Source organism: Poecilia formosa, unplaced genomic scaffold (genome assembly GCF_000485575.1).
Source record: "Poecilia formosa unplaced genomic scaffold, Poecilia_formosa-5.1.2 Scaffold21, whole genome shotgun sequence".
NCBI classification, from domain to species: Eukaryota; Metazoa; Chordata; class Actinopteri; order Cyprinodontiformes; family Poeciliidae; genus Poecilia; species Poecilia formosa.
This window is the reverse complement of record NW_006799960.1, coordinates 1115236-1143216: the sequence shown is the minus strand read 5'-3', so window position 1 is coordinate 1143216 and position 27981 is coordinate 1115236. Positions and strand designations below refer to the sequence as shown.

Sequence of the window (27981 nt, the reverse complement as noted above, 5' to 3'; positions counted from 1 at the left end):
ATCACACACAAAGAGCATGAATGGTGAAAGTAGTTTTTTTTTTTTAATATTGAAAAAGTTTAATTTCAGAAGCAGTTTGAATATAAATGTGAGGTATTTCAGAATACAATTCACTGAACAACATTTCCACAGTATAGCAAGAAATCAAGTCAGTAAAAAAACAACAACAAAAAAACACTAGATTCATTTAATACTAATGCTCTTAAGAAATTGTTTAAAAGAGTAACAGTATTTAGCCAAAGGAGTTATCAAACCATCTCTCAAGGAGTTTTGATGATAGTCAATGTGTTCAGACAATAGAATAATAATGTTTTCTGTACAGATTATAGGCCGGTGCGTGTATGTGTGTGTGATATGTAAACGTGTGATTTCTTTTTTTCTCAGTTAAAGTTGTGAATATTGTCAGTTTGGACTTACACCTTCAAAAAAATGTGAATACATACACAAAACTGCTTTGGCAAAATATATACACAGGCATGCTTAGCCTCCCTACGCCATTATAAATGCCAAACAATGAATCAAAAGCTAAGAGTTAGCCAAAAAAAAAAAATTAATTCCAAAACTTTTTACATCACATTGTAAGAGATCAGCTTGTTTTGGCTTTCAAGGAAGAAACCAAAGAGGAAATACATTTGTGAAAGGAAGCTGGTAAAGTTCTGTTTGCACGTGGTTGCATGTCATAAATGTGTGGATGTAGGAAAACTAAGAATATTGGTGTGTAAACAAGCTTGGTGGAGATGCCTCAAAACTAGCAGAGACATTGTAAGAGAACCAACTCCAGTTTAGGAGTTTTCAGGAAGCATTCCCCTTCGCCTGACGCAGCAGAATGTGTGGGAACTGATTGAAAGCTCAACGCTTCTCGTTATGAATATTGGGACGTTCAGGAGCTCCCTTCCAATCAGCCCGGCAACACTGATCCTTCCCACACCGGCTCGGAAACTTATGCCATTTAAGTTCCTCGTTAGCCTGTGCTGTAAACAAGTTGGAACATTGGTCTTCCTTCTTGTTTTTTTTTTTTAAGAGCGAGAGTAGCGACAAAAAGTGAGCGAGGACCTCAAAGTGAGGAGAGGAAGTCCTTCAAGCCTCCCTTCTTTTTGCCCTGGCTGTCCTCTCGTGAGAGGATTTTGCTGAGACGCTGAACGACCCTGTTTTTGGATTTAGAGGAAGACTTGGAGGAAGAAGAACTTGACCCTGAAGTAGTGGAAGTAATGGAGGATCTAAAGGAATGAGACAGAAGATACAAAACTCAGATAAATGTAGATTTTTATTATGCTGGGGGAAAACCCCCCCCAAAAAACTTAAGTTATGATTTAACTATTAACATCAATATGATTGGGTAATGTACCTTGGTGTACTAGACGGTGTCTTATCTTTGCCAGGGGTCTTGGGCGTGGTCGTGTTGGGTCTGCTGCTGGACTGGGGAGTCTTGTATTTGCCAGCGCTCCCTGGTGTGCTGTGGGTCTTAGTGAAGCTGGATATAAAATCTCTGTTCACCCCTTTGTGTATGGATGTCTTACTGCAAGCGTGGCAGGTGGCCATCTGGAATAACGAGAGAAACAGGACATATTCATTAATACTTCATGACCCGAGTTCTCATGCGAAATGAAGTTTTCAGGTCAAGGTGGATGCAGGCTCGTCAAAAAGTCCAGCAAAGTTTTGTTCTTTTTAGTTCACAAAACATTCCTGGGAGAATATTCAAGACTTAGTAGTCCGGTTTATGTTTTATACCCTCGTCAAACATAATTGTATTTTTCAGGAGTGGTATTGATATGACGGGGATGTTGCTTTGCAGTTTGGCATATTTGCATAGCAGATGCCGGCTCTAAACGTTAAATACTCTAGATCAAATTTCTTCAGGAGTATACAGTTCCGATACACTTACACATGACCTATTTCAAAGCAGAGAAATAAAAAAATAAACCTGACATATAATACGGATGTCGGGAAATAAAACATCTGGCTCTGTCGAAGGAAAACCAGTAGACACCACTAAATGTCAGAAGGTGAAATGTTCCCATTATTAGAACCTCATGATTCAAGACGGCAGTCCAAGATCCCTGCCTCTAGTAAACATTAGCGGCTCATTAGGTTAGAGTCGAGCTTGAAGAAATACAATTGAGTTGTTGTTTACAGAGTTAGATCATCAATAATCAAATAAGTGAAAATTGGAGTCTGACAAAAAAAAAAAAAGTAATTTTAACTACGTTCACAGATCAAGAGAGCAAGTCCAGAGGTGATCAACAACCTTTTGTAAAATGTGAAGTTTTCCAACAGTTTGCTTTTCTTTTTAAAGCATTAATTTAAAGCAACTGAACCAGATTAAAAACACAGTAATTTAAACCATATTAAGACCCAAAGCTTCCAAGAAGAAAAAAAAAACAAAAAAACAAAAAAAACAGAAAACTATTATTTTTAACAGCAAAAACAACCCACTAGTTTTCATCCTTGAATGCATTCATGCATTCATCCTTGCATGAATGCATGCAAGGATGTTTATGCATTCAAAAACATCCTTGAAGTGATGTTTTTGAATGCATAAAATGATCCACAGATTTTAAATTGTCCAACCAATTCCTAACATGACTAAATGCAAATCTACTCTGTATCACGTCATGTAGAGTTGGCCAAGTTTTAAAACCGGTTAGAGCTGCATTGGTAATCGAATCAGAGTCGAGGTGCTGACAAATGCTGAGGAGGTGAAAAACTCACCGAGATGAACGTAGCCATTTCAAGAGTCTGACAGGTGGTATGCGTTGAGAAGTTGAGGGCGCCGGAGTTCAGACTGACTGAGCAGAAAGTGTTTACTACACCAGTCTGCGTGTCCAGCTTTATAGAGGCCCTCACACTGACCCTCCCGCTGTTACACAGGGGCGTGGCTCAAAGGAGAACTAGCCAATGCTCTGCAGAAACACACTCTAGAGTAATCGGGAACATGTGAACCTAATGCAGGGTTCATGTAACTGCAACATGCACCAAAAAGCTAATTTATTGATGATTTAAAATTAAAAAGTGATACATTAACTCATTCTTTCAGTTAACAGCATATGCAGAACCAATAGCTTTGGACTTATTTAGTCATTATTTTTGAAAGATATTGTACATCTTCCAACATTTGTCAGAAACATAAACCGACTAAATGCAAAATACACTCATTTCCAAATGATCATTTCATCACTGAAGTTAATTGCACCCTAATTCTGATTATTTTCAGTGAGTATTAGCAATAACTGCCAATGAGCCTTTTACAAACAAGTCATTGCAGACTTGTTTTAATTCAGCCATATGTGGGTTTTCTAGCATGAATGGCTCATGCTATAGAGACTCAGATTTATTTAAGCCAGGACTTTGACGAATCCACACCAAAACCTTTTTTTTTTCTTTTTAAATGAACCATTCATTGGAGGAGTTAGTCATGTTCTTTGGATTACTGACCTCCTGCACAACACAAGTCTTCACTGACATCATCAGGGTATTTTTTGGTGCTGTGAGTCTTTGGGTTTCTCTTGGCCAGTTGTGTTTTGTTTTTTGTTTTTTTTTTTAACCAAGAAACGCTTCCATTAATGTCATATCTGCTTGTTCTTACTATTGTCTCATAAACACTGACTTTAACTGAGGCTTCCTGGATGAGTCACCAATCCGGTCTAGAAGTAACTTTTGGAGGTTTACTGTGTGATTTTAATAATCACATACTTGGACTAAACATCAACAACACTTGGTAACATTTACTCATAATGTCTATAAAGTAATACTTGGAAACAAACAGATATTTAGTTGGCTAGACAGGCTATCTGCTCAAGTAGCCTGCTGACTAACAGACATGGCACCCCAAACCTGCTTGTTGTAGTTTTAAAGCAGCATTATTCTCATTATCATCTGTACTTGTACCAGCTAAATTTGTCTGCCTCAAAATTAAGGAAAACGTATGTGAGGGGTCTTTCAGTCAAATGACTGACAGCGCCACCTACAGCTAGAGCAAGGTAAGTGATGTAGTAAGATAAGTGTATGCTCCACATAGAGAAACCTCCAGTCATTTGGTTGGTGTGTTATCAAGATAATTAAAAAAATAGCAAAACCATGATATGCAACATTTGTAGTTTTTTTAAAAGTGTAATTTCTTAAAGAATTGGTATACCTTCCTACCAGAAACAGGCTAATGCTTACTTGGTAAGTTGTTTCAAGTCAGATTTTTCAGCATGTATTATTCTCTGATGTTTAAAGGCTGATGTTGCCTTTAAACATCAGAGCTGATGGCATCAATGCCATCAGCTATTGTTTATCTGGTGATAAACACTATACACAGAGAGGTGAGAGATCTGAAGAAATGAGCAGTAAGGCAGGAAAGATCCCTATCACATTCTACCGGTGTTCCGGCAACAACGACCTCTGCCTTCCGGTAAATCATTACAGCTTCATCAAATTTAGCCCAAACAGAAAACTGAAAGCTACGGTTTGCTCTAACTACTGCAGCCTTCATCAACACATACTGGAACGAATTATGGTCATAGAGACTTATGTAAACGCTTTGATTTCACTGGTTTGAACTCGCTGACCGGTCACGATGTTTGCTGGGATTGATGGGATTTTCTGGATGAAACGCAGACGGACAGCTGGCTACAGATGTTTACAGCTGCTGTGACATCATGCTGGCTTATCCTCCGTTTTGCACTGCAGACCCAGAAGACCCTGCAGAACTGCAGTATTAGAACACAACTTTGAAACGGCAGCTCTTTTGCTGGGGAACTAGATTCACAAAATGGATATAACGGGAAGTCCAAGCCACAGCGCCACGTGTGCCTGTTTAATTTACGCTAATCCTTTGACATGTTACGAATGCAACTTGGAGGGGCACACGTGAGCTGCTGCCACGAAGAGATTTAATTTCTTCATCTTCCGAGTCTGGCTGCGGACAAATAAGCACCGTGGTCAATCAAGCATATGGCACAGGTGAAATGCTTCAGGACAGAACAGGGGATAAGAACCTATTTATGCACATCTGGGGGCATATAAATGGAGGTGGACCATATGGTGAGATGGATAAAAAAGTACATAGGATTCTTTTATCAATCTATTCTCTCCATTTTGTGTATTTTTAGAGAAGTATTTTCAGCCCTTATCCTTCAAAACAAATATATAAAGTTTCTTATCAGACTTGCATTCTTGTGTGTGTGTGTGTGTGCGTGCCTGCGCACGTGCATGTGTTTTTCTCTCAATGGCCAACACAGATGACAGAAATACTTAACCTTTACCCCAAAACAAATATATCATAGCTGTTTAGCTTTGGATTTCATGCACGATAGCAGATGCAGCTATTAAGTTTAATGCTGTTGGCAGGTGCTGTTATGAAGGCAGGACTAATTCATCCGTCAAGTCGCACCATGGCTGGATACTGAAGAACACTGGTTCTCACGCATGCACAGGCTGGGCAGAAACGGCAATGTCATATTGCAACTCTGAACAAACTGTTTTACATAAACTGTGCACGAACACGATAATCCTTTTTGGGGTCGGACTGATCACGAATCCGGCAACTTAAAAGAATAAGCTGCAGAAACGCCAATGTCACCGTCCACAGTGGAGCCATTTTCACATCAACAAGAACTGAAAGGGTGACAATTGAGAAGAACAGCCTTTGCTCCAAAAGCGACACCTTCGAGCTCGACTGAAATGTGCAGCTGCCTGCTTAGACCGAACAGAAAATCGACCAAACATTAGCGGGGGGGTGTTTATACATTCAGTCAGCACGTATAATCTCATCCCTAATGGTTTAAATAAAACAAATTTCACGTCCGTGCGTATAAACTTCTGGACTTGGTAGTTTCTCTAAATTAAAAGCAAATTTACCAGGAGCATCATCTGCAATGTGGGCACAGTCTAGTTAAGAATGAGCTTATGCATACGTTTAAAAGAAATAGCTTTAGGGTTTAATAAGCTTAGAAGCTAAACCTAAATATAAAGACACACAAGCCCAAACAGACCCATATAAATCAATTCTGCAGATGGACTCCTTCTATATTTAGCCCCGGCTGTATGAAAACCTCCCCTTCCCGTGTTTCTCTCTTGGTGCCAGAGGTTGGCTTGGGTTGATTAGTCTGACCTTAGCATTGTGATATACTCAAAGGGATGAAGATGAGCCGACCGACACGGCGACTGACTGAATTAAAAAGCATGTGGAGATCCTGAGCACAGATAATCACCCCTCACAAATGTTTGTAAGTGCAACGTGTTGATGGTGATGTGGACAAATATTTGCTGGGCTGTGAAAGTCATCACAGAGAACATCGATTCGGCACATTGAACCTGAAGGAAGAAGAGCAGCCGGGGGCGATCGATACGCGTCCCAGCATTGCAAAGCTTTTCTATAACAACGGCCGGTCACTGTGATCGGATGCCATTAGACAGAGTTTCACTGTTTGGAGGCCAACGGCTCGATAAATGCAGAGAAAAATCAAGTGTAATCTGCGACATGGCGCCATTTTAGAAAAAAAAAATAAAAAATGTCATGTGCATTTATCTCTTCCAGTCAGTCTCTGGTCATAATAGAGGTTACATTACAGAGAGGCTTCTGCTGTATTACTGGTAGTCTGTGGCGTTGTGATAATGTCCAGTCAGTCAGATTGGACAAGGTGATTTTAATCGTGATGGTTGAATTTTTATCTGTTGTTCATGCCTCTTCCTCCCTGGTATGTGTGAAAAAGTTATATCAGCCTGCACATGTTGTTACAGAGTTCCTTAATTTTATGACATGATAAACTAATGAAGTTAATCATAACTAGAGGAGATGGAGCCTTTGCGGCTCTTGGTTCCTAAATTGCGGGATGAGCTGCCGCTGAAGGTCAGGCAGCCCCGTCTCTTCCCGTTCTTAAAGCTAGTTTAAAAACATTTTTTCTCTTTTGGTTTTTAGCCCAGAGTGAGCTAGCACCTCTGTCTTGATGTTGCACTCTGTGTGTTTGTGATGTTTTTATTCCTATTGTTTTATACTTGTCTTGGTGTTTTACTGTTGTTCTTAGTTTTTATTTTTGCACAGCACTTCGATCAGCTGCTATGCTTCAGAAATAAAGTGGTATGGTACGGCACAGTATAAGCAGAACCTTCAGCAACTATTGGAGAAAAAAAATCCACTATGAAGTTAAACGTATATGCTCAGCTCCTACTTAAAAAAATAAATAAATAAATAATTCAAGTATTGAGCTGTACAGTCACAAAAGCAGCAAAAAGAACAGTTCAAATAAATCAAATTAAACGATTGACCAGAACTACATCTTTGTCTTGCGGACACACAAAAGAATTCCAACGTGGTTCTTTTCACATCAAAGTTGTTTAACACGCAGAGAAATGGACAAAACAGCTTGGAGACAGATGTGAATTTAGAAATCACTGATTATCATTAGAGGTGATGAATGGGGCCTGAGTGGCTTCATGTCAGATATGCTATGAATGTCATTAATGTGAGGGCGTGCTGCTGGATTCAGTTACAGCTGAGAAGAACCGCAACAAATCCTGGTGACTCAAGGGATCCAAACGCTGCTCACTGGGGACTCATAAACAAGGACCAACATGATTCATTACAGCTAAAGCAACAAAAGGATCACAAGTATACAGAATTATTAATAACATTAAGATTAAATAACGTGAGGCAGAGAGAGACATAGATGGCATGCCACAACGATGTAGTAAGTCTCTGTTGTTGGCGCTTATTTCGCTGGACAGTGTGTGCCCTAATTTGAAAAAAAAATAGAAATGTGAAATAGAAATGATAAAATGCACTATTTTATGTTCAAATGAAAGGACTATTTAAAGCTGTACAAGAATTTAATACTGCCATTTTTCTTCTATTCCGTGCAATACTTGTCCTGTTTTTGAGAACGTTTGCTTGAAGACAAACGGCATGACAGGAGAGAACAAGGGGCTTGTGAGGTTAAAAAAATAAATAAATAAAAAAAGTGATTATAACCGGATAACTAAACCAACCGTTAGTGAATCCAAGTTCTCTTCAGTCATAAACTACCCAAAACACCGTGAGTATATTTAGCGGGGCAAACGACTGAACTGAATATGTCTCCACTGTAATAAATGATCCTCCCGAGAAGTGTAAATCTACTCTCAAGGAGGACAGAGGGAAATATGGAAGAGGAGAATATGCCGTTCTTCTTCACTCCATTTACGGTCCGTCTCCCTCTTGTGGGGGCTGCAATCCAACTTATTTCCATATCCGCTGCGAGATAACCTGTCTAGCATGCATAAACATTTCTGATTTATAATATCTGCAGGACACAAGCTCCGCAGGGTTGAGGAAAGCCTGTTGTGTGCTGGCATCCACCCGAAGGGCAGCACATACATGCACACACACACACACACACACACACACACATCAGGGAGGCAATACAGTGTGAAATTAGAGGGTGAGGGGCGATTTACGGCTGTGAGTATAAATATTCTAAGCATCTCAGTGAATGAGTGTGTTTACAACAGGCACGTGTTTTTCTTAAACCAACATCAAACTTTCGAAACAAAGCTGCAAGCAACCTCCTTGGAACCACATGGGTAGAGAAAAAAAAAAAGGCATTCAAAAGAATTTAAAAACAAAACCAAGTAATGTGGAGCATTAATAAATAGTTCACGAGCTAATTTAAGTAACTCACAGCATCCTTCGGTCTAAAACAGGACCGCACAAATGTTGACACTTCAAGCGAACAAGAACAATGGGTACCAAGATCTGCTGATACTCAAACCTGGTTTAAAATAAACTTGTGTCGGGGGCTACACACTCACACTCACACACACAATCGTGACTCGATTACAGTAACCAAGTGCCGCGATTCATATCTGATGAAGCGGCTTTTTGTATTTGACAGCAAGAAGATCAGACAAATGTGAGCACAGCCATAAAGCTCTGTGTTGACACAGTGGTAAAGCACTAGCAAAGGAGTTTAAACAAGTCTAAAGGAAGACAGAGGAGACTCCAGCTAAGGGAATGTAAAATGTTTTGATGTAGATGTAATATTGAACATAGATAGACTAAAGTCTACTTGCTTTATCCAGGCTATTAGAGTCAATTAAACTACTGAACAAGATGTTAAGGCTTCGGAAGAAACTACAAGTATTTATATTTTGCACTGGGTTGTCAGCAGCTCACGGTTGGAGCTTTAAAAGGCTCAGCTGTGGGATTATTGCTGATTTTTTTTTGTTTTTAAACAAAATTATAAGTATTCCATTGCAGGTGAGCAGCTGAGTGACAATAAAATATGTCTATGTCTAAATAAAAGCAGTTAGATGGTGTCAGGTATTTTCACTCAAAGATAAACTGTGAAAATACAGGTCAATTAAAAATTCACATAGCAACCAACCTGGAAAAGGATTTTTAGAATATTTTTGTTGGCAAAATTACCAACCAACCATGTCTGTCCTGCTAAAAACTGGATTTAAAAAAAGCAATAACATCCATCCACAAAGTGCTCAAATGAAAAGAACTAAGAATCACCAATGCAGATGTTTGTTTTTAAAACATAAAAAGGAACATACATTTTGCCAATTCAGCATTTATCACATTTAGTGTGCAAAACAATTGTAAAATGCTGAGTAGTACGGTTTGGGCCCTTTGAACCAGGGTTGATTTTTTATTTATTTTTTAATCAATAATAGATTTGAAACATTTTATACTTTTACCTCCAGGTCAGAGCTACAGAGACTGGCTCTCAGACTGACCAACACCTCACAGTCTGAGTTGTCAGCTACTCCGTTGTGAAAATAAAGCAAATAAGCATTTCTGCATGTTTATAACCTGCTTTTAAAAAAGGTACTGGATGTATGTACATATTTCATTTCCCATAAACATTAACCGTTCTCTTCCTGAGAATGACTAACAATATAACAGGTGGAAAAAAAACAAAAACAAAGCAAAGTTCTGACTTTTATCTCATCAGGGAAACTTAAAACGGAACTAAAGCGAGCAGTTCTCGAGTGAGCCAGAGCTCACACCGGGGTTAATCTTTTTCACACACATACCGTATACAAAACAGGGTTCATTTAATTAACTATCTAAGCTGAATATTTTTGGAAGTATGCCGTCTAAGTGGAGGTGAGGTAAAAATAGAAGAAAGGAAAATTCTCAGGTATAAACAGTCCTTGAAGCACCTCTGCCGCTTCTATTTTGAAACCATGACTGCCATCTTCTATGTTTAAAGAACACTAGAACATATTTTCCTCCTGCCACTTTGCTGTTGCCGTGCTCCGCTCATCTGCATGGAATCTACGAGCTAAAGAAAGAGGACCACTCCACATTCCTCCTCTCTCATCTTCACCGACCCAGCAAACACCTTGCTGTTGCCCCTCAACTGAGGCAGCGACCATTTGAACAAAAAACAAAAAACAAAAAAACAACAAACATAGAATAAAAATATCTGTGGGCTGACATTCACGGAGCAGATAAGTTCACAAGGAAGTCATGTGACCATTCTGCATAAACACTGTTCGCTGTAATGACAGCTGACACGTGAGTCAGAGCAGATTTGCGCAGTCATGGCTGAGTGAGGCCCAAAGTAAACACAGAGGAAGTTTGATGACAGGGTAGTTTAACAGGAGAGCTAATCTTGGCTGAAGCTGAACCAGAAATAATGCTACTTATTACACGTTCTGTGGTACAAACAGCTTGGCTCCCATCTGTAAATCCAATTTAAGTAACAGATGCATAATTTTGGAGCATGCTTTATTCACGAGTTCAGATGCACAATAAATACTCCATGATGACAGTGGCACTTTCAAATAGAGATAAAGAGACGTGCAATTAAAGTTCAGACAGGTATTTTCTAGCTGATAAATTGATTTAAAAGGTAACTTTCCATTGCAAACACAACACTAAGGGATGAGATAAATACAAACTTGCAAAATGAGACTTGGTAGTTCTTAAAAAAAAAAAAAAACCTTATACATGGTTTTGTTTCCTGGGATTTCTTGCAATGGATTTCGAACACCTGAGAACTCACAGAATCAAACTCCACTGAATCATGGAGCAATAAAAAAAAAACCCCCAACTATTTATAGACTAATAAACATTCTTGATGTTATTTTTCTTCACAATATTACACGTACAAGAGTAAAAATGGCTTAAAATAAACAGATTATGACACTTCTCTGATTTTTACTTGTAAAGGGTCAATAAGCTTTGTTTCTTACTCCTTTTTGGTTATGCCGGATACTTTTCCTTGGTTATGGTGTTCTATAGTTATTGTGTTTCCTTCCATTTTTATTTGCTGTTGTGAGATGTGTGGTATTACGCAACAAGTAAGAAGCTAGGTATTATTTGCATATTCAAAATAAATAAATACATGATGAAATCTCTATCATTTTCCATCAACTGTCTAGCACATAAAATAAAAACTCCAAATAGACACACTGGAGTTCAACAGTTCGTGGCATATCAATACTGATGGAAGACACGACTTCAAAAACCCACAAGTCTTTCTGTCGATGGAGCCATGCATGCTCCCACTGTATAAACAGGCCAAGCTATGCGATTGTTATTTTCAGTGTTGTCACAGACGGAGTTCCTGCTCGCTCATGATTCTGACAGCCTATTAAGCAGCTGTCTCCACTCTGATCGGTGTCAAGGAGTCGACAACTTCAGTGTGAGACAATTTATTATGGTAATATTGATGGAGCACTCGCAGGAATCCACTAAAAAGGCAGAAGAAGAAGAGCACACAGCGAGCAACGGGTATTAAAATTACTGCTACCGCTGTCTCACGTTTAGAACTTTGCTTTTATTTGCATAAAACAATACGGGGAGGCTTCAGACTTTCTCGTGAGGCAAAGATTCTGCAAAGCAAATGAACCCAGCCAGAGTTTATTGAGGCGGCAGTGCTCTCACTGAAGCAGCATGAGGTGAATGTCAGACGGGCTCTTCAGTGTTTCTCTCCAATTTCAGCTGACGGATAGAAGGGAAAGAAGACCCCGTGGTTGCACACTCCATCACCAGCGCCCTCTTCTAAACGAGATAACCAGGAGAGTGGGAGTGTGACAGCCAAAATATGCTTTCCATTTTGTCACTGGTAGGTGCCATCCATTAGGAGGACAGGGGGAAAAGAAGCAGTGTGACCAGTAGCGGAGGACATCGATTCTCTTCCAGGTACGCCAAATATTTAACTAAAGGCCATTGTAAGGGGAGAGGCATAATCAAAACATTATTAAATAATTACTTTGTATTACAACAGGGATTGTTTTCTAAAGTGGAAAATAATAAAGATAAACTTTATTGTTTATCTTTGCATATGAGCAAATTTGGGTTCAAAGTCAAGAGAATGACTGGAGAATTATCTTTCTACACCAACGTGCAAACACACATCAACAACATACCATCAAATTGATCATCAAGCCAGGTTATTTGAGTTCATTAAAAAAAAAAAAAAAAACCTTTAACTTTTAATTAACGTAGGATTTTTTTGTACTGGAATAACAAAATACTGCACCACCACACATCCAGTTGATGGGGTTTTTCAAGAGTGTTAAATTTACAGCAACATTTGAACATAGCTGGGCTGCTTTACATAGATTTTCGTAGTAACTCTGCCTTAAAATTATGATTTTGGACAGAAGGGAAATTCTGAACTCAGACTAGCGTCATCTTTACTCACCACCAATGAAGGCGACTTTTGGAAGCGGATCAGAAGCTTTTTTTGCGCCAGGCTCAACCATTTTCCTCTGGCTTTCCTAAGCAGCACTTGCTTCACCCGCGCCGACGGACGTCGCTTCGGCCGCAGCCGCACCCGGTGGTTATCGGGCTTCAGCCACTGGTAGCAGTACGAACACAATGACATGTTCTGCAACAAGCCGTTGACCGGAAATTTGTTTATCTTCTGTTGTCCTGAAATGACAAGAACAAATCAGTCAAATGTCCCGCAACTTATCAAATTACAGCAGCTGATATTTCTGTGGTACAAAAAGAGGAAAACTAAATAACAATTGAGAAAGTGGATTATATTTATGTATCTCCAATCACATTAGACTCGGTCTCATCTATTTAAAAATCAATCAGAATTGAAAATACGTTAATTAACCAGCAAGCCCTTATGCCGTGCTTGTAGAAACAAATATGAATATATTACAAAAATATGTTTTTGAATCAAAATGTCCCTGTTGTGATACAATACAGTCAATCAACTAGAAATTGAAAGACTATATTGGATCGAGTCACTACTAATCAATAGTGATTGATTAATTGGAATAGTGTATTACAATGATTAATTAAAGAGAAAGAACACAATGTAGAGCATCATGAGTCGATTATAGGTTTAACTTTAGAAACATTTTTCCCTCTCTCCAAAACGCTGGTGAGCCCAGCCTGAGAATCTCTACGTAAGGTGCATGAAGGCAAAACAAAACAAACCTTGATAAGAAAAATATAGCGAACAAAGCAAAAAAAGTTAAACTAAATGATAAGTTTGGAACCAAATTTAAGCCAAGTTCCGTAACTTGAAATTAGGACTCCTTAAATATTCAAACAACAGGAACAGACACAAGAACGCATTACTTTTTCAGACCATTAGTAATCGTGGGTCTTTAATTCCTCAGATTTTCACAGTCCAATTAGTTGTTCTCGCAAACAATACTGTGTGTTCTGCAGACAAGCCGGTTGTTTCTTTCTAAACCACCGGCTCCCGTTCCATTTGCAGAGTGAAACCTTAGCAGTCTTTGTTAAGTTGTGTCACTCTCCGCGCCCTGATGTGGTTGATGTTGGCACGGGTCTGAACACGCGTGTGCGAGCGCGCGCTTGATCCCAAACCGCAGTCTGCTGCAGACAGCTGGACGGCGGGGTATGTTTGGCCGCGGATTTAGTGAGTTTCATCAACCTTGACAAGCCGGTGACAAGGTCCTGCTCGCTACTTCGTTTTGTGGTTCTGGCTTTTACACATGCAAGAATTTAAAGGACAACTTCAAATGAAAGGGGAGACCAGAGATAAAAAAAAGGATTCAACTTACTTTCAGGCTGGTATGGCAGATGCCTGTGAAAGAGGAACGTGAGATCAGATTAAATCATAAAAAAAATATAGATATATATATGTATGCTTTCTTATGCATTTTATTATGATACTTGTGCGTAACAAAAAGAAATAATATAACTTTTTTCTTTATTTCTCGCCTATGAATGGATTTCCGGAAACAACCTATTAGAGGATGGAAAAATCAATTTAGAAAAAAAAAAAAAAAAAGTTTGACACCGACTTCTCTCCTCCTGTTATGTGTGGTGGAAAAACTCCAACCGGAAACCCGGTGGGGTCTCTCCCGAGCAATATGGGGCAAGTTCACCTTCCCAGAGGGCCTTGTCTACTTTTAGAGCATTCTCAATGAGATATTTGCACAAACATTTTAACTAAGCCACCGATAAGCCCTGCTAAAATTAGCTCTGGGCCTGAATCAATGACTGGGGTCATTCGGCATCCAGCTGCACGTGAGGCCGGGTCAGGCTTATGGAAAAGAGAGGGAGGAGATATCGGGTTGTTTTTAATCTGGAGCTGGCCCACAGCGGGGGGAAGCTGCATCCCACTGTGGCCCAGTGTTGAACTTTTTCACATTTTGTCACATTTACAAAAACAATCTTCAATGCATGTTAATTCTCTCTGAAACACTAAATGGGGTTTAATTAATTCTGATGCTTTCTGTGGTGGACAAAGATTTGTGATTTAAATACCAAGTCCAGTCATTAATGCTACTCCTCATTAAGGACTGGAAAACATTTTCGGATTATGTCGAAGCCTTTTCAGAAGACGCGTAGTTCTCTGCAGAGGACCTTGAGCGGTTTGAGAAAAAGAAATGCTTAAATTCTTCAGGAAGCTGTTTATTCTAACACTTTCTGCTAATTAGGCAACATAATATTCGACTCCCTTAAGATCCAGATGCAAAACCACAATTCAAATAACTGCCTTAGTTTAACCTTAAAGGGGAGCGACTACTACACCGTCTGATTGCAGAAAACCTAGTTTTGAAATTTTCCGGCACGCAATCAAAGCAAAGACCCCCGGGGTCTTCTGGGAATTCAGCCTTCTTCCTTTTTCTCAGATGAGCTGGCTCCCAGAAACTGCAGACCACGACGACACACCCCACTGCACGGAACTCATTATCATACTTGTCATGCATCTCCTTTTAAGTGCATACTTCGCTGTGGTGATAGAGACTGGAGATATGTGCTGTAAACATGAACTGCGGTCAGGAGGGAGATGCGATCTGTGAAGGACTGTGTGGTTCATAAAGGAAAGAGGGACACACGCTTAAAATAAAACTGGGACTGATATTGATATTAACTCTTGCAGACACTTCAATGTTAATCTAAACAAACGCTATGATGGTAGACAACATCTGTGGTGATTTATTACATTTTATCTGCCGTCTCCCACTGAGATGGAGAGTCAAAGCAGTGATTAAAGGGCGTGACTACACATCCAGCTCAAGAGAGAAAATTAGACAAGACTTTAAGAATTATTTTCAGAGATCAGGCAAAACTTTCACAAATTATAAACTGGTTTTCATTCGAGCTTCAATAAAAGTATTACTGTCATAACTCTTTCGTGTTTGTTTTTTTCTTTGCAAAATCAAACTGTTTAAGTAAAGGTAAAAAAAAACAAAACACTGACAAACTTTAATATCAAAGTAAAAACTGATTTATATAAAAATAATGACAAAAATATGAAACATAAGATAAGTGACAGCATTTATATTCACTCCCTTGAAAGTGACTGACCTAATTTAACAGAGGTCCAGGCAATGTTTCTAGTAGTCTCACAATAAGTGGAATATAGATCACCTGAGTACAGTAAGTGTTTGTCAAGTGGTTGTACTGTACAGACACCTGGATCTGGTTAATTAATATTCCTGGCTGCCGTTACAGCATGAAGAAAGAAGAACACTTCAAGCAAATCAGAGAAAAGCTTATTACAAAGTACATGTCAGGGGATGGATCCAAAAAAATAACTGACGCAAAATTATGGGGTGTTTATGTTGTCACTTACGTTGCATTACATATTTGTATTTACCCGCAATTATTTTGTAGAAATCAGTTTTGATTTTGGTATTAATGGTAAATGGTAAAGTTGTTAGCATAAACTTTGTTGTCAATCATGATAGCTTTGTAAAAGCAATAAAAGGGTAAAAGAATCTATGGGGGTGAATACTTTTCACAGGAACTGTATATCATCAGGTCATGCCTCTCGAGTCATGATAAACTTTTAACACAATTTCACAAACAGTATTATCAAACTCTAAAAGTATCTTTTCTAAAAAATATATATATATACAAAGACATGTAATCAAAGCATACCGACACTTGCTGTCATCCACAGACTGAAAAAAGGTGAAGACAGCAGCAGTAGGCATTATTAGCACCACATTTAGTTGGCTGAATTTATGAGCATTACACACCCACAAACTAACACTCTAGTGAAATAATGGTTGAGAGACCCTCAATACAAATGGGAAAATGGTGGAAGCACAAAGAAAAACAAAGAGGCATTACTGGGGTTATTTTAATGGACGCCGACAATAACCTTAACACACTTCTTCACGTCTAGAGAGATGCTTAAAATGGGGATTCTTATCGGAGTAATCTTCTACCTATTATTCAGCCTTTCATTTTTCGCCCTGGCTGAAGCCACTTTAATTAGCTCATCAAGTCAAGTGTAAAATTTTGGCTGCGGGTGATGTTTATGTCTTCCCTGCCAGGCACTTTGGTGTAAAAATGGATTTTGATAGCCGTCTGGAAATGCACCTCGAAATTGTGCCTGCTGCACAGGAGGTTGCTGTTAAAAACTGTCAAAATGTTCAGCAATATAACAGGTTATTATAGCCAAGAAATATGAGGACTAGACCAGAGTACTAATGTGACAAAATGACAACACACACATCTGTAAAATACCCCTGATTTGGGTTAAACAATAAAACTCTTGTTTCTGTTTCCATTCCTACAGACACTTCGGAGCTATGCCGCTTTAAAGCTCTTGGGGAAAAAAAAATTTACCACCGAGATTCGGGGAATGACAGCAAAGCTTTGGTATCTTCAAGGAGTAACATAATGTGGATTGAGAGGATTAAAGTTATTAATCCAGTTCAGCAAACTGCCTTCAGAAGCCACCTGATCTGTAAAAAGGTCTACTGGTGTCTCTTTTCATTTCAATATGAATGCAGCATTTCTATAAAGGCCTGAATAGTTTGGTCAGATGAAATAAAAATGTTGGCCTATGTGAAAACTAACCACATGCGTCTGACCGGTGAAACACTGGGAAAACGGCATCACGCCATTGCGATGCCTTTTTTCAGCAGCGACAGAGAAGTCGGTCCAATCTCGAGGAAAGATGGATGTGGCTAAAGACGAGGCAATCCTGTTAGAGGCAGCAGCAAAGTTGAAACTGGAGCAGAAATTTACCCTCCAGCAAAACAACGAACCCTAAACATACAGTCAGAGCTACAAGAGAACAACACTCGTGTGTTTGAACGGGCCAGTCAAGACCAAGAATACAAAGCAGAATAAAAAGCAGCACTAATGAAGCAGCAAACTGTGACAGCTGTGGTAAATTGGAAGAAGGCAATACCCCGAACCAAAAATTGACCAATCATCAAAAAGAAAATTGAAGAATGTGTGATATTCTCCAAAAAAACTATAAAGACACAAGAAAAGAGATTATGTTTACAGACAAAAAGAAAACTGATGTTAAGTTGCATCTAAACCAATGAAAGTTATTTTACAGTACAATAAATAAATAATTGGTTATAACAAATCCCAATATGACAATTAAGAGTCAGTTATCATTTACAAAGGAGAGAGTATAATTTGATCAGAAATGGCTAATTATTTTTTATCAGCTCTAATGGTTGGCCAGATATTGAAATACAGAAAAACTATTTTTGCTAATTAACCAGTCACTTGAAAAGAATAGTCCCCTTGGACAATAAACACATCAACCAACAGCATAAACTTTAATGCATAAGGTTGAGGGATGTATTCTTTGAGGTATTTATAGGTACAGTCTTGCACTTATTATCTTAGCTTATTTAGCCTATTTTCTTCTGGATTCAAAATTACTACCTTTATCGAAGGAGCAGGCTTGTGTTACTCTTAAGTTTTATAGTCCTTAGAATAAAGAAGCAGAATGGTCTAACAGGAAACGCTCAGATAAGACCTCCAAGAAAACCGAAAATCAGCCAGGAAAAACCTGATTAGTGCTTGTTTATTATGGCTGCATTATTCAATGTTAATTTAGAATCGGTCAACTCTGGTTCGGTGGGCTATTTGTGTGCTCTAAAATACCGGTGACAACAAAGTTACCAGTTTTAAACCAATAAAATTAAATTGCCCTCAGTTACTGACGAAGGTCTTCCACCTAGCGGACTCATTGTGTCATTACACGGATACTGCACACAGTGGTGTGGCTCTAGTGTAAAGCTACGTTAACGTTGACAAGAAGCAATTCTTACATGAGATACCGTGACAGCTCCGGGCATTTCTCCTCATACATCAAAGACGCCTTCAGCAGAAACTGTGCAGACATTTCATCAGGACGTAGCTGCATTTTAAAAAAAAACAAAAAAAAAAAACGGTCTCCTCGTGTGACAGTTGAAGAGGCGAAACTAAACGGAAATTACGTTAACCAGAAAAAAACTGAACTCTGAAATAGTCGTGTAGTAAAAACCGAGACTTTAAAGAAGCGAAAGTAAACACTGTTGGCACTGTTATCCTAAGATAAGTGGATATAAAGTGTGAAAATGATCAGCGGGCAATCCCACACGAACCTTGCGTCGCATGACTCTGATGTCAGCGTCGTTGCATCATGGGAAACCGAGTAAAATACTCTCTCTCTCTCTCTCTCTCTCTCTCTCTCTCTCTCTTTCTCTCTCTCACTATGGTGGTCAGAGTAAAAGTACATTTTGAAGATAACCCTGATTATATCTGTTTATTTAGATCACTCTTTTTGCATTAAAAAGTGTTTTTTATTGGTCGGATATGAAACTAATTGTAGATGTCATGTTTTCATTAATTTTAAGTGAAAAATCACCATAACCAACAGAAATGGATTGTGTATAATTAGTCTGTATAATGCGTTTCATGTAGTGCATTGAGTTACTGAAAGTAACATTTTAACATTCAAGTTGAAAAATCGGTTATTTTGAATTTCCATTGAGATTATTCCACTTCTTCTTCTCCTGTTGTTTATATGGCAAATGTGAATCAGTGGATAGAGCCGTCAACTTGCAGTGAGAAAACTGTAAGTTCAACTGACAAGCAAGACGTGCTTATCAAGTGGAAGTGGTTGAAAGTCGTCCTAGTTTAAAGCAGATTGAGTAGTCAGTGTGACTAGAAAAGGGTCACCTGCTAACCACAAGATGAAAACATGTTTTATATGATTAAATACAATATTTGGCAGAGTTTCTGCACAATAACCTTACACAAGTCTCACAAAAGGAAGGAATTGGGATTTTTTTTCCCTTCAACGTACACTGACCAATTACTTTGTTAGGTAGACTTTAGTACTGCTTGACTTCAGAACTTCCATTATTCATGGCTTTAATTCTACAATATTTTGAAAACATTCCCCTTGAGATTTTAGTCTGTAGCACCATGTGCTTATACATTTGTCAGCTGGATAATTATGGTGTAAATCTTTCATTCTACCATATAGGCCCTCAGGAAGATCTGATTTGAGATCTGGTTGCCATGGAAGCCATTGTTCATTGTCATGTTCAAGGAACTTATTTGAGATGTAGCCATCAGCAGATGGCCACACTGTGGTCAGAAAAAGATCAACATTATAGAAATTTAAACACTGCTCAGCTGACTTCACGATAAGACAGGAGGGATCCATCCTTTCATGTGTTTTAAGTCAAATTCTAACCCAAACATCTGGATGCGGTCGCTGAAATGAAGACATGTCAGAGCAGGCAATGTTTTTCCAGTGTGTTATTGTACAACTTTGGTGAGCCTGTGTAAATTGTAAACTCTGTGTTTTTGTTTTTACTGGATGAGAGTACCATCCTATGTGGTCTTCTACTTCTGGAGCCAGTTTTATTATCTTTCTTTCAAAACAAGTTGTGTTTTGGAAGATGGCCTTCTGTATACTTACTGTTTTCCTTTTCAACAGAGACCTGACATTTCAATTTTGGTCTATTTTGTGTCAAATAATCCACTTCTGTTTTAATTTAGTTGTATCATTTACCGGCTGATACTCAGTAATGGCAGAATTTTACTTGTCTTGAAGATTTCTTTTTAAAATCACCCGTTTTTCTTTTTAAAAAATGAGTTTATGATTCCTTCTGACAAATTTCTCTGGGCTTTTGAATGAGAAAGGGGCCCACATTATGACACATCCTTCACCATGCTTATTAATGGGTGGCTTTGTGGTTGCTTTTCCTCGTAATGCTGAGTGACCAATCAGAAGTTACATTCTCATTTGTCATCAAGACAACCCAACACCAACGTTAGATTAACATCCTAATTGACAACTTAAAAGTTTCCTCAGCAGTCTTTTCTGGTACCACGATCTTTGACGTCACAGCATTTCTTAAATCTTATTGGACAATGAGAATTGCTATCATTGGATAATATTGGAATAGCTGTATTGACATCCCTATATCCGCACTCTGCGCATTAAACATTTTTTTTTTTAAATTATTATTATCAGAGTTAGCATACTCGCTGGCTATCCCAGCGAGTATAACTCCCTCGCTTATGCTTCTGCTGGAAATTGTTGCGGAGTGTATTCTGAGGGAATTCAGAAAGAAGGAGCTGGAGTGAAACTGGATATAGTTCGAAGGAGCATCGGGGAGGGAAGAGAGAGGCTGTGTGTCTGTGCGAGTGCGCACCTTTTGGATAGGCTGTAACAGAAGAACTCAGGCAGACACAGGAGCAGGGACCGTGAGAGGACAGGAGAGACGACACAAAGCGGTTTGGACAGACTTAACGCCAGAAACAACATACAGCAAATACCGCCAATGTGCCAAAGAGATGAGCGGCGGCGACTTTTATTCACATCTTTCAGACGGTAGGTTGTTTTTTTTTACACCGTATATAGACGATTTATTTCAGCATTTCAACAAGGTTGCGTTTGTTCGTATTTAACTGGGAATTCATTGTAAAGCAGAAATGTCTGATGACATCATTTCTAAACTACTATCCCCCCCCCCCCTTTTTTTTTCTTTCTAAATTTACTTACTTCAACTTTGGTGGTCTGTAGCCGAATAAATGTGGAAATTATAGTAAGTCTAGTTTCAGGTTTCATATTAGCGTTTTATGTATTTGACCCCCCCCGCCCCAAGTTGAGCTATCTCCGTCTGGCTGCGTGCGCTCTCGAATTAGTGGATGGATGGAGATGGCAGCTGTCACCAGACACTGGCCAGCTATTAAATCATCGGAACATATAGCGCTTACAGAAACCGATGGAGTAAGGTAGTGTGAAGGATTGCTCCTCACTTTGTCCGCCAGTAAATCCTCTTTATCAGGCTATGTGAGCGCTCACAAATGATTGAAATAGAGCGTAGCTCGCGGATGAAGGGATTCGCCTTCACTGCAGGTTTAAATTGACTCTAAAGGAGGGTCAGGCTGGGGAGCTGGGGGGAGCGCACACACACACACACACGCACAGACACATATAAAGCCAGGCAGGAAGGCTGAAAATGATGTTCATAGCGTGACCACATCCCGAGTCGGTGTAGTGTGAAGCGCCTCTAGAAGGAAATCGCTCCAGGACTGAGACGGAAAGTAGTTTTCTTTCCTCGCAGTGACACGGATGTGTCGTTAACCCACCCGGTGCCTTTCAAAAGAAACAAAACCACAAAGTTCAATTTGCTTTGTTTTTATTATGCCATAGACAGAAACAAAGCAGTGCGTACTTTTGAAGTATATAATCATTTTCTAAAACACTGAAAGCAGCATAACTCAGAGAAGCAGGACAGGATCCATGCTGCTCTGGAGGAGCTGTAAAGATTCACATCTCAGGTGGGAAAATTTGTTGACAGGACGATTCTTAGTTGTATACGCTGTAAATTTGACTTTTATCTAAAAAAAAAAAAAAAAAGAAAAATGGAAACGTGAAAGAAGATGCTCTGGTAAGTGGAGACTTTGAACTTGTTAGTCTGCATTCAAAACTTTGTGGGTGCAATAAAGCCGTCATTGCACATGACCCTGAATCTGTCTTCTCGGGGTTGGTGGCAGTATAATCCAGTGGATTTCTCTACGACAGGCACCTCGAATGTGGCCTGTGTTCATGAAAAACTGCCGGGAACAAATACAGGGCAATTCTTGCAGAAGACTTCAGACTGAGGTTGAGGTTCACAAACCACAAATGACATTAAACATCCAGCTGCGTCCACAGTTGAGTCATTTACATCAAAGCAAACTCGTGTGCTAGAATGACCCAGTCAAAGTCCACACTTAAATCTAGTTGAGAATCCTTGGGAATTCTCTGCATATATAGACTTCTTCATCCAATCTACCTGAGATTGAGCTATTTTCCAAAGAATCATGGGTAAATCTTGAGCTGTGCAACACTTTAAATGCCATAATCAGTAGAGTCTGACTCTACGTTGTCGCTTTTGTTTTGCACCTTTTTCATGTAATTTCAAATGATCCACAGATGTTCCATATCCACTTAACCCTGCAATGCCTCTTTATTTTCCTGGTATTCCATTGTTTTCTCTCTCTCTCTCTCTCTCTCTCTCTCGTTCTTTGTCACAGAGGGAATCTCCTGTTTCAGTTTGCACCTTATTGGTTTTATGCTCTGTACTCGGTTGAGTCTCTTCTGCACCCTTTTCATTATTATTATCCTAGAAACTGTTTCTACATGATCTTGCATTCCTCCTCCTTCTATTTGGGTTCTTTAGCAGCCACAATACATGACACTCTGAGACATATGCCAAAAGACTTACAGCTGTAATTGCAGTGCAAGTTAGTTCTAAAAAGTATTGATTTATGGGGGGTGACTCAAATGCACCACTGCACTATTTGGTGTTAGTCTGTCATATACGACATTGACAACAATAAACAGAATTTTGTGGCTTTGTTCTCTGCAAAAAATGGCTCAACATCACACTTACCCTGAAATTATGATGAGCAGCATAAGAGGTTGTCAGGTTGCCATGAAAGTTGGAGCACTTTGACTTTTTCAAAACCAGAAAAAACTGGACATCTTTGATGTGTGCATGTTTAAAATGAGTGAAAGGGGATTTTTAAAGTCCCTTGTGGATGATGGAGGCTGTACCCGTGACCGTGCTATTGACACACACACAGGGTCATACCTCGGATAAGGCAGAACTAAGAGGGCTCTTCTTTCACCAGCAGGAAGAGAAGAGGCACCCCCAAAAGTGTCTCGTCAGCATTTTCAGGAAAATGCCAGTCTCACTATTAGCTGCAGCAGCAGCAGCAGCCACTGTCATGATTTGTATGGTTGTGGTGAGGATGAACGCTGAGACCCAGATGATGATGATGAAGATGAATTTAATGATGGAGCTCAAACAGTCCAATACAGGCAGCACGGCAGAGAGTATAGCACACAGCTAATTACCGGTAGCACTGATACACAGAAGACTGAAAACGAGAGCTGACGCCGACATAGGACTTAACCACTTCTACTGTGACGACGGGCAGACTGATGCCAACAAAGACGACAGTAGACAGAGACAACAGGTGGACTTAAATACACACGGGGTAATCAGGTAACTAGACACACCTGGGAAACAATCAACGGGGAAGACGCAGAAACAACAGAGACTCAGGACAGAAACTGAACACAGAAAAACCTTAAAATAAATACACAGAAATACGGATCAAGACAGCCACAGAGTCAGCTGTCGCCTCTGAAACGCAACACCGCCTCCGATTGTGCTGAGAGAGCTCAGGAGAAAAGGCCCGGCGCTGCTCTGTTGAGTGCGCCTAAATGCATGCATTCGTGTGGGTACACTCAGTGTCTTTGTGATGACTTTTCTCACTCAGCCAGTCATGCTGCTGTAACAACCTGAGGGTCCCCTTCAGTCGGTTTTCTCCTGCATACTGATGCGAATCACAGTTATTCATCCGTCTGAGGTCATTCCCCTGCAGAGCTATAACTTTCTGTATATTGCCTGGAACACTGGTGGGTTTGTTCGGTAATGAGTGCAATTATGCAGCTTGGTATACAAATTAACGAGAGCTAATATTCAGTGTTTTTCTTTTTCTTTTGCTGTGTGCATATAATTGGATTTTTCTAGACTTTAGACCTTATTGAAGTGTTTCTCATTTTTTACTTAGTGTCTGAGAGCACAAGTTCTTCAGATGCAATCTACTCAGGATGTAATTATCACAGAGGAGAGGGACAAGGTCAATACTTTACTTGATCGGGAATAATTCTTGTCTATGTGCAGCCAGGAAGTAGTCCATACTTTACTGATGATTGTCCAACATTCAGATGTTACTTCCAGAGTATAATCCTTCACCTTCTGCCTGATTTACACAGTAATCAATAGCTGGAGGCCTTTAAGTAGCTTTTTTCCCAAGCAAATGTGCAAGAATAGTATCATTTTATATTCAACATTTGAAGTGATTACCCCCTGGAGATTAGTTGTGAAGAAGGTTGAGTCACTTCAAGTGTTACTGAAAGCTGCACATCTAAAAATCTGAAAGAATTTTCTTTTTTTGGTCTAGCGTTTTTTTTTTTTTCTTTGTGAAAAAAAATGTGAAAGCTTCATAAGGTTTTCCAGTTGTCTGGCCTTGTTACATGTTTCCCTTAAAGTATATTTTCCCATTGGACACCAACTTTGGCTACAAGAAGATGACTGTTTCTGTCTTTCTGAACAAGGTGTGTGTGTGTCTATGTGTACATCACTCTGTGGTCTGTGCACTGGCTGATGCATCGGTGTGCACGAGCTTGAGTTGCTGGTACAGAGTATGTTTTCCATTCAAAATATTGTTAAGGCAAACAAAGGTGTTCTGCAAAGAGTGGTTCCTAGAATAGGATAGTCCCAGCATAAATAACCCAACACAATGGTGAGGCATTCACAGGAGAGCCAAGACAAGGGACAGAGGGGAGCAATTGTGGCACGCAACTTTGCCTATGTCTTTCTAGATCCAGTTTATTTAGACAGCATGCACTATAATGGAGTAATTTTAAATTTTTGATGGAGCTAAGGAGCACGTGTTGAAATTACTGAGTGACGGATTTTCTTCTTAAGGGTTAGTTGGCCGAGTTAGGACGGAAGGAGTTTGGTTTGCTTGGAGATGGAGACAGGACGGCAGATCCTTCAGCCAGGCACAACTTTCTGCCAATAATATTCATCCCCTAGACAACATGTTGGATTTTTTTTTTACAGCTGCAAGTACACAAACAGCATGTAAACCAGCAATAATGGCCCTTCTCTTACCTTGTATTAACTTCCACATTGCCTGATTAGAACGCAAGTTGAAACGGCTAAAAACTACAATTTTATCCTTGTATTAAAATTAACTGTGAGTGATCAGATCATTCTCGGCTTCTTTACATGTAAAAAAAAAAAAATCTCAGTGAGCTGTCAGACGAACAACAAACAGGACATCAAAATACCCAATGAGGATTTGTAATCATTTAACCTACATTATTACTCAGGCATCAACAAAAAGGAGAGTACATAACGCAGGACTTAACCGAGATCAACATCTATGCACATCAGAGTAGAGTAGCAAAAAATAGTACCCAAGTAAGAGCACTACTTCAACATATTTTTACTCAACCAGGTATCCAAGAAATGACTCAAGTAAAACAGTAATCGGTAAAAGACGACTCAAGTACCGCATGACTAATCATAACATCTGCCTTAATATTTAAATGTGATACAATCAGATAGAAGAAAATAAATATATAAAGATGTGTGCAAACGCCATTCTTGTGAAGTCTAAAAATCAATCTTTTTCAATGTAAAACCTATGAAAGTAATACTTACAGTAGATAATGCAGTTGAGTTGCAGCAGGGTAAAGTAAGCGCAGTCGCAACATATTGTATTTATTGCATCTTCTTGGTCTCCAAATGACACAACAGATTTGGTGGATAGAAAATAACATAAAAACAACAAAACTGGTGTACAAGAAAAAAATGCTGGAAATAACGCACAACACAATTTTTACACTTTTATTTATAAGAATAATAAAAATAATAAAAAGGACCATGACTCATTGCCCTTCCTCTTCTCAATTCTGCACCGCTTTGTGTTGGTCTGTCACATAAAGTATAATCCCAATAAAATATACTAAGATTTGTGGCGGCACTGTGGAAATTCTGAAACATTCAAGCGGTGAAAGTACTTTTGAAACACACTGTAAGGTCAGGAGAAATCACCACTGCCTATAAAGACTAATGCTGTTATCTGTTGCAGATAACAGTTTGTCTGTTTGCCATTTATCTTCCAGCTCGTATTTGTTTTCTTCTGTCTTTGCTCCACCAAGTTAATCCTGTTATTTTATGAATGAGCATGAATCTCAGACTGAACAGGAGCAAGAGAGGGGCACGGGCGTTATGTAAATTTGGAAAATTGAGTTTGCTTCTCTCTCTCTCAGAACTATTTCCTCATGTATGTTGGAATCATACCGTGAGGGCTGAATTTCCTCATCTGCATGCATGAATTCTGCCTCCGTATCTCACTGCAATCAGAGGAGCCAGGCCATTGTTACCACTGGCACAATGCACCATTGTCAGCTTCCTTTTGTGTGAATCTTTGAATAGGGTGGAATCTTCTATAAAGGGACGCACAGCGCTCACAATTGCTGCAGTTCACTGTCTGATCATTGTCCTTCTCACAGTGCAAAAGCTCTAGTTATTTTTAACCATAATCAATCGTTTAATAATTGCTTTTCCTGGTGGTCCAGGGAGTGGATTGAAAGGAATTGCCACAGCAATGGAAGATTTTTGGAAGATTTTTTTTTTGTTGTTGTTATTGCAAAAATTCTGTTTCTGATGATTGTTCTGTAGAGTTTGATTGCAGAAATGTGAGATTTGATGTCCTTTAGATTTGAGATGTTTCCCGAGCCGCTTTCATTTTGTCTTACCGTTGCAAACACATCTAATATCAAATTCGAAACCCACTCCCAAACATCCGCATGCCTCACAATCTCAGCTCTACATTTTACTTCCAAACTGGGTTCCCTCTCTTGCGTTTTTGAGAAAAGAATGCGGGTTGCTCGAACTGCATTTTGCCCTTGGTTCGCTACTCTCGCTATTTTTTAATATATATATTTTTTTGGACGCTCTGTCCTTCATCTCCTTTTCATCTGTCCTCTGAGTTCATATCCCTGTGGTTTCGAATCTAGGTTGGAGCCATTTTCATGCACTGAACTAGGCGGGAGGAAAAATAGTCGTGTAATTGCTTCGCCGTACAGCGTCGTGAAATCAGAAGCCTGGTTTTAACCAGTCAGGCTGATGAGAGCGTCTTTGATAGGGCTGCAACAGGGGATAATAAAGCACACCACAGCAGTAATTTTTTGAAGAAATGTCAGGGGGAAAAAAATCGTTTTGGTCTTTTGACATTCCCTTTGCCTATCTGCAAAGGGAAAGTCATGCAGTCATGACATTTTTAGACCTTTGTTAATGATTCAGAAACTTAGAGTTCACTAAGCTTTGACCTTTTAATGACTATTACATTACAAACTCCCCTAGAGATAGCGACAAACAATCACAGAGTAACAAGAGGCTTTGAGATGTTCTAGATGTTCACTTTCTAGTTATTTAATAGCTAGATCAAACTATGTTAATGGACTTAGACGTCTCAGTCTCCTAATCTGATTGAAGTCCAGTCAGAAGGATATGGTTTCTTTTGTTTCTTGTTAGATAAAAAAAAGGTTTATCAGATGTTCAACTTTTAATATCTAATGGCAATCCTGAGGTAAAGCTTGGAAAGAAAAGAAAGGTGAATAAAACCAAAGAATAAATTTCACTTTGCGGAACTGGAATTGGCAAGTCCCCACAGTAAATCAGGCATAACATTTTACTTTCTCTGATCCAAAGAGAATCTTT

At 39.3% G+C, this 27981-nt stretch overlaps 1 protein-coding gene across 1 annotated transcript; it reads right to left on the bottom strand.

Annotated features, from left to right (window-relative positions):
* Positions 1-19: 19 nt before the first annotated feature.
* Positions 20-18782, bottom strand: rmp24 (ribonuclease MRP subunit p24). Its single transcript, XM_007547584.2, has 5 exons — positions 18454-18782; positions 13972-13994; positions 12627-12856; positions 1346-1539; positions 20-1217 (listed from the first exon to the last, which is right to left on the bottom strand). The coding sequence occupies exons 1-5, from the start codon at positions 18546-18548 to the stop codon at positions 1055-1057; spliced, it is 705 nt and encodes a 234-aa protein (XP_007547646.1). The 5' UTR covers positions 18549-18782; the 3' UTR covers positions 20-1054.
* Between the last annotated feature and the right edge of the window lie 9199 nt (positions 18783-27981).

What these genes read in the sequence shown, in the direction of transcription:
- rmp24 (XM_007547584.2), bottom strand. Translation starts at nt 18,548, where the DNA reads ATGCAGCTACGTCCTGATGAAATGTCTGCACAGTTTCTGCTGAAGGCG. An exon ending in GAGCTGTCACGGTATCTCAT is followed by an intron (nt 13,995 to 18,453) that starts GTAAGAATTGCT and finishes CCTCTTTCACAG; the next exon opens with GCATCTGCCATACCAGCCTG. An exon ending in TCTGCCATACCAGCCTGAAA is followed by an intron (nt 12,857 to 13,971) that starts GTAAGTTGAATC and finishes TTGTCATTTCAG; the next exon opens with GACAACAGAAGATAAACAAA.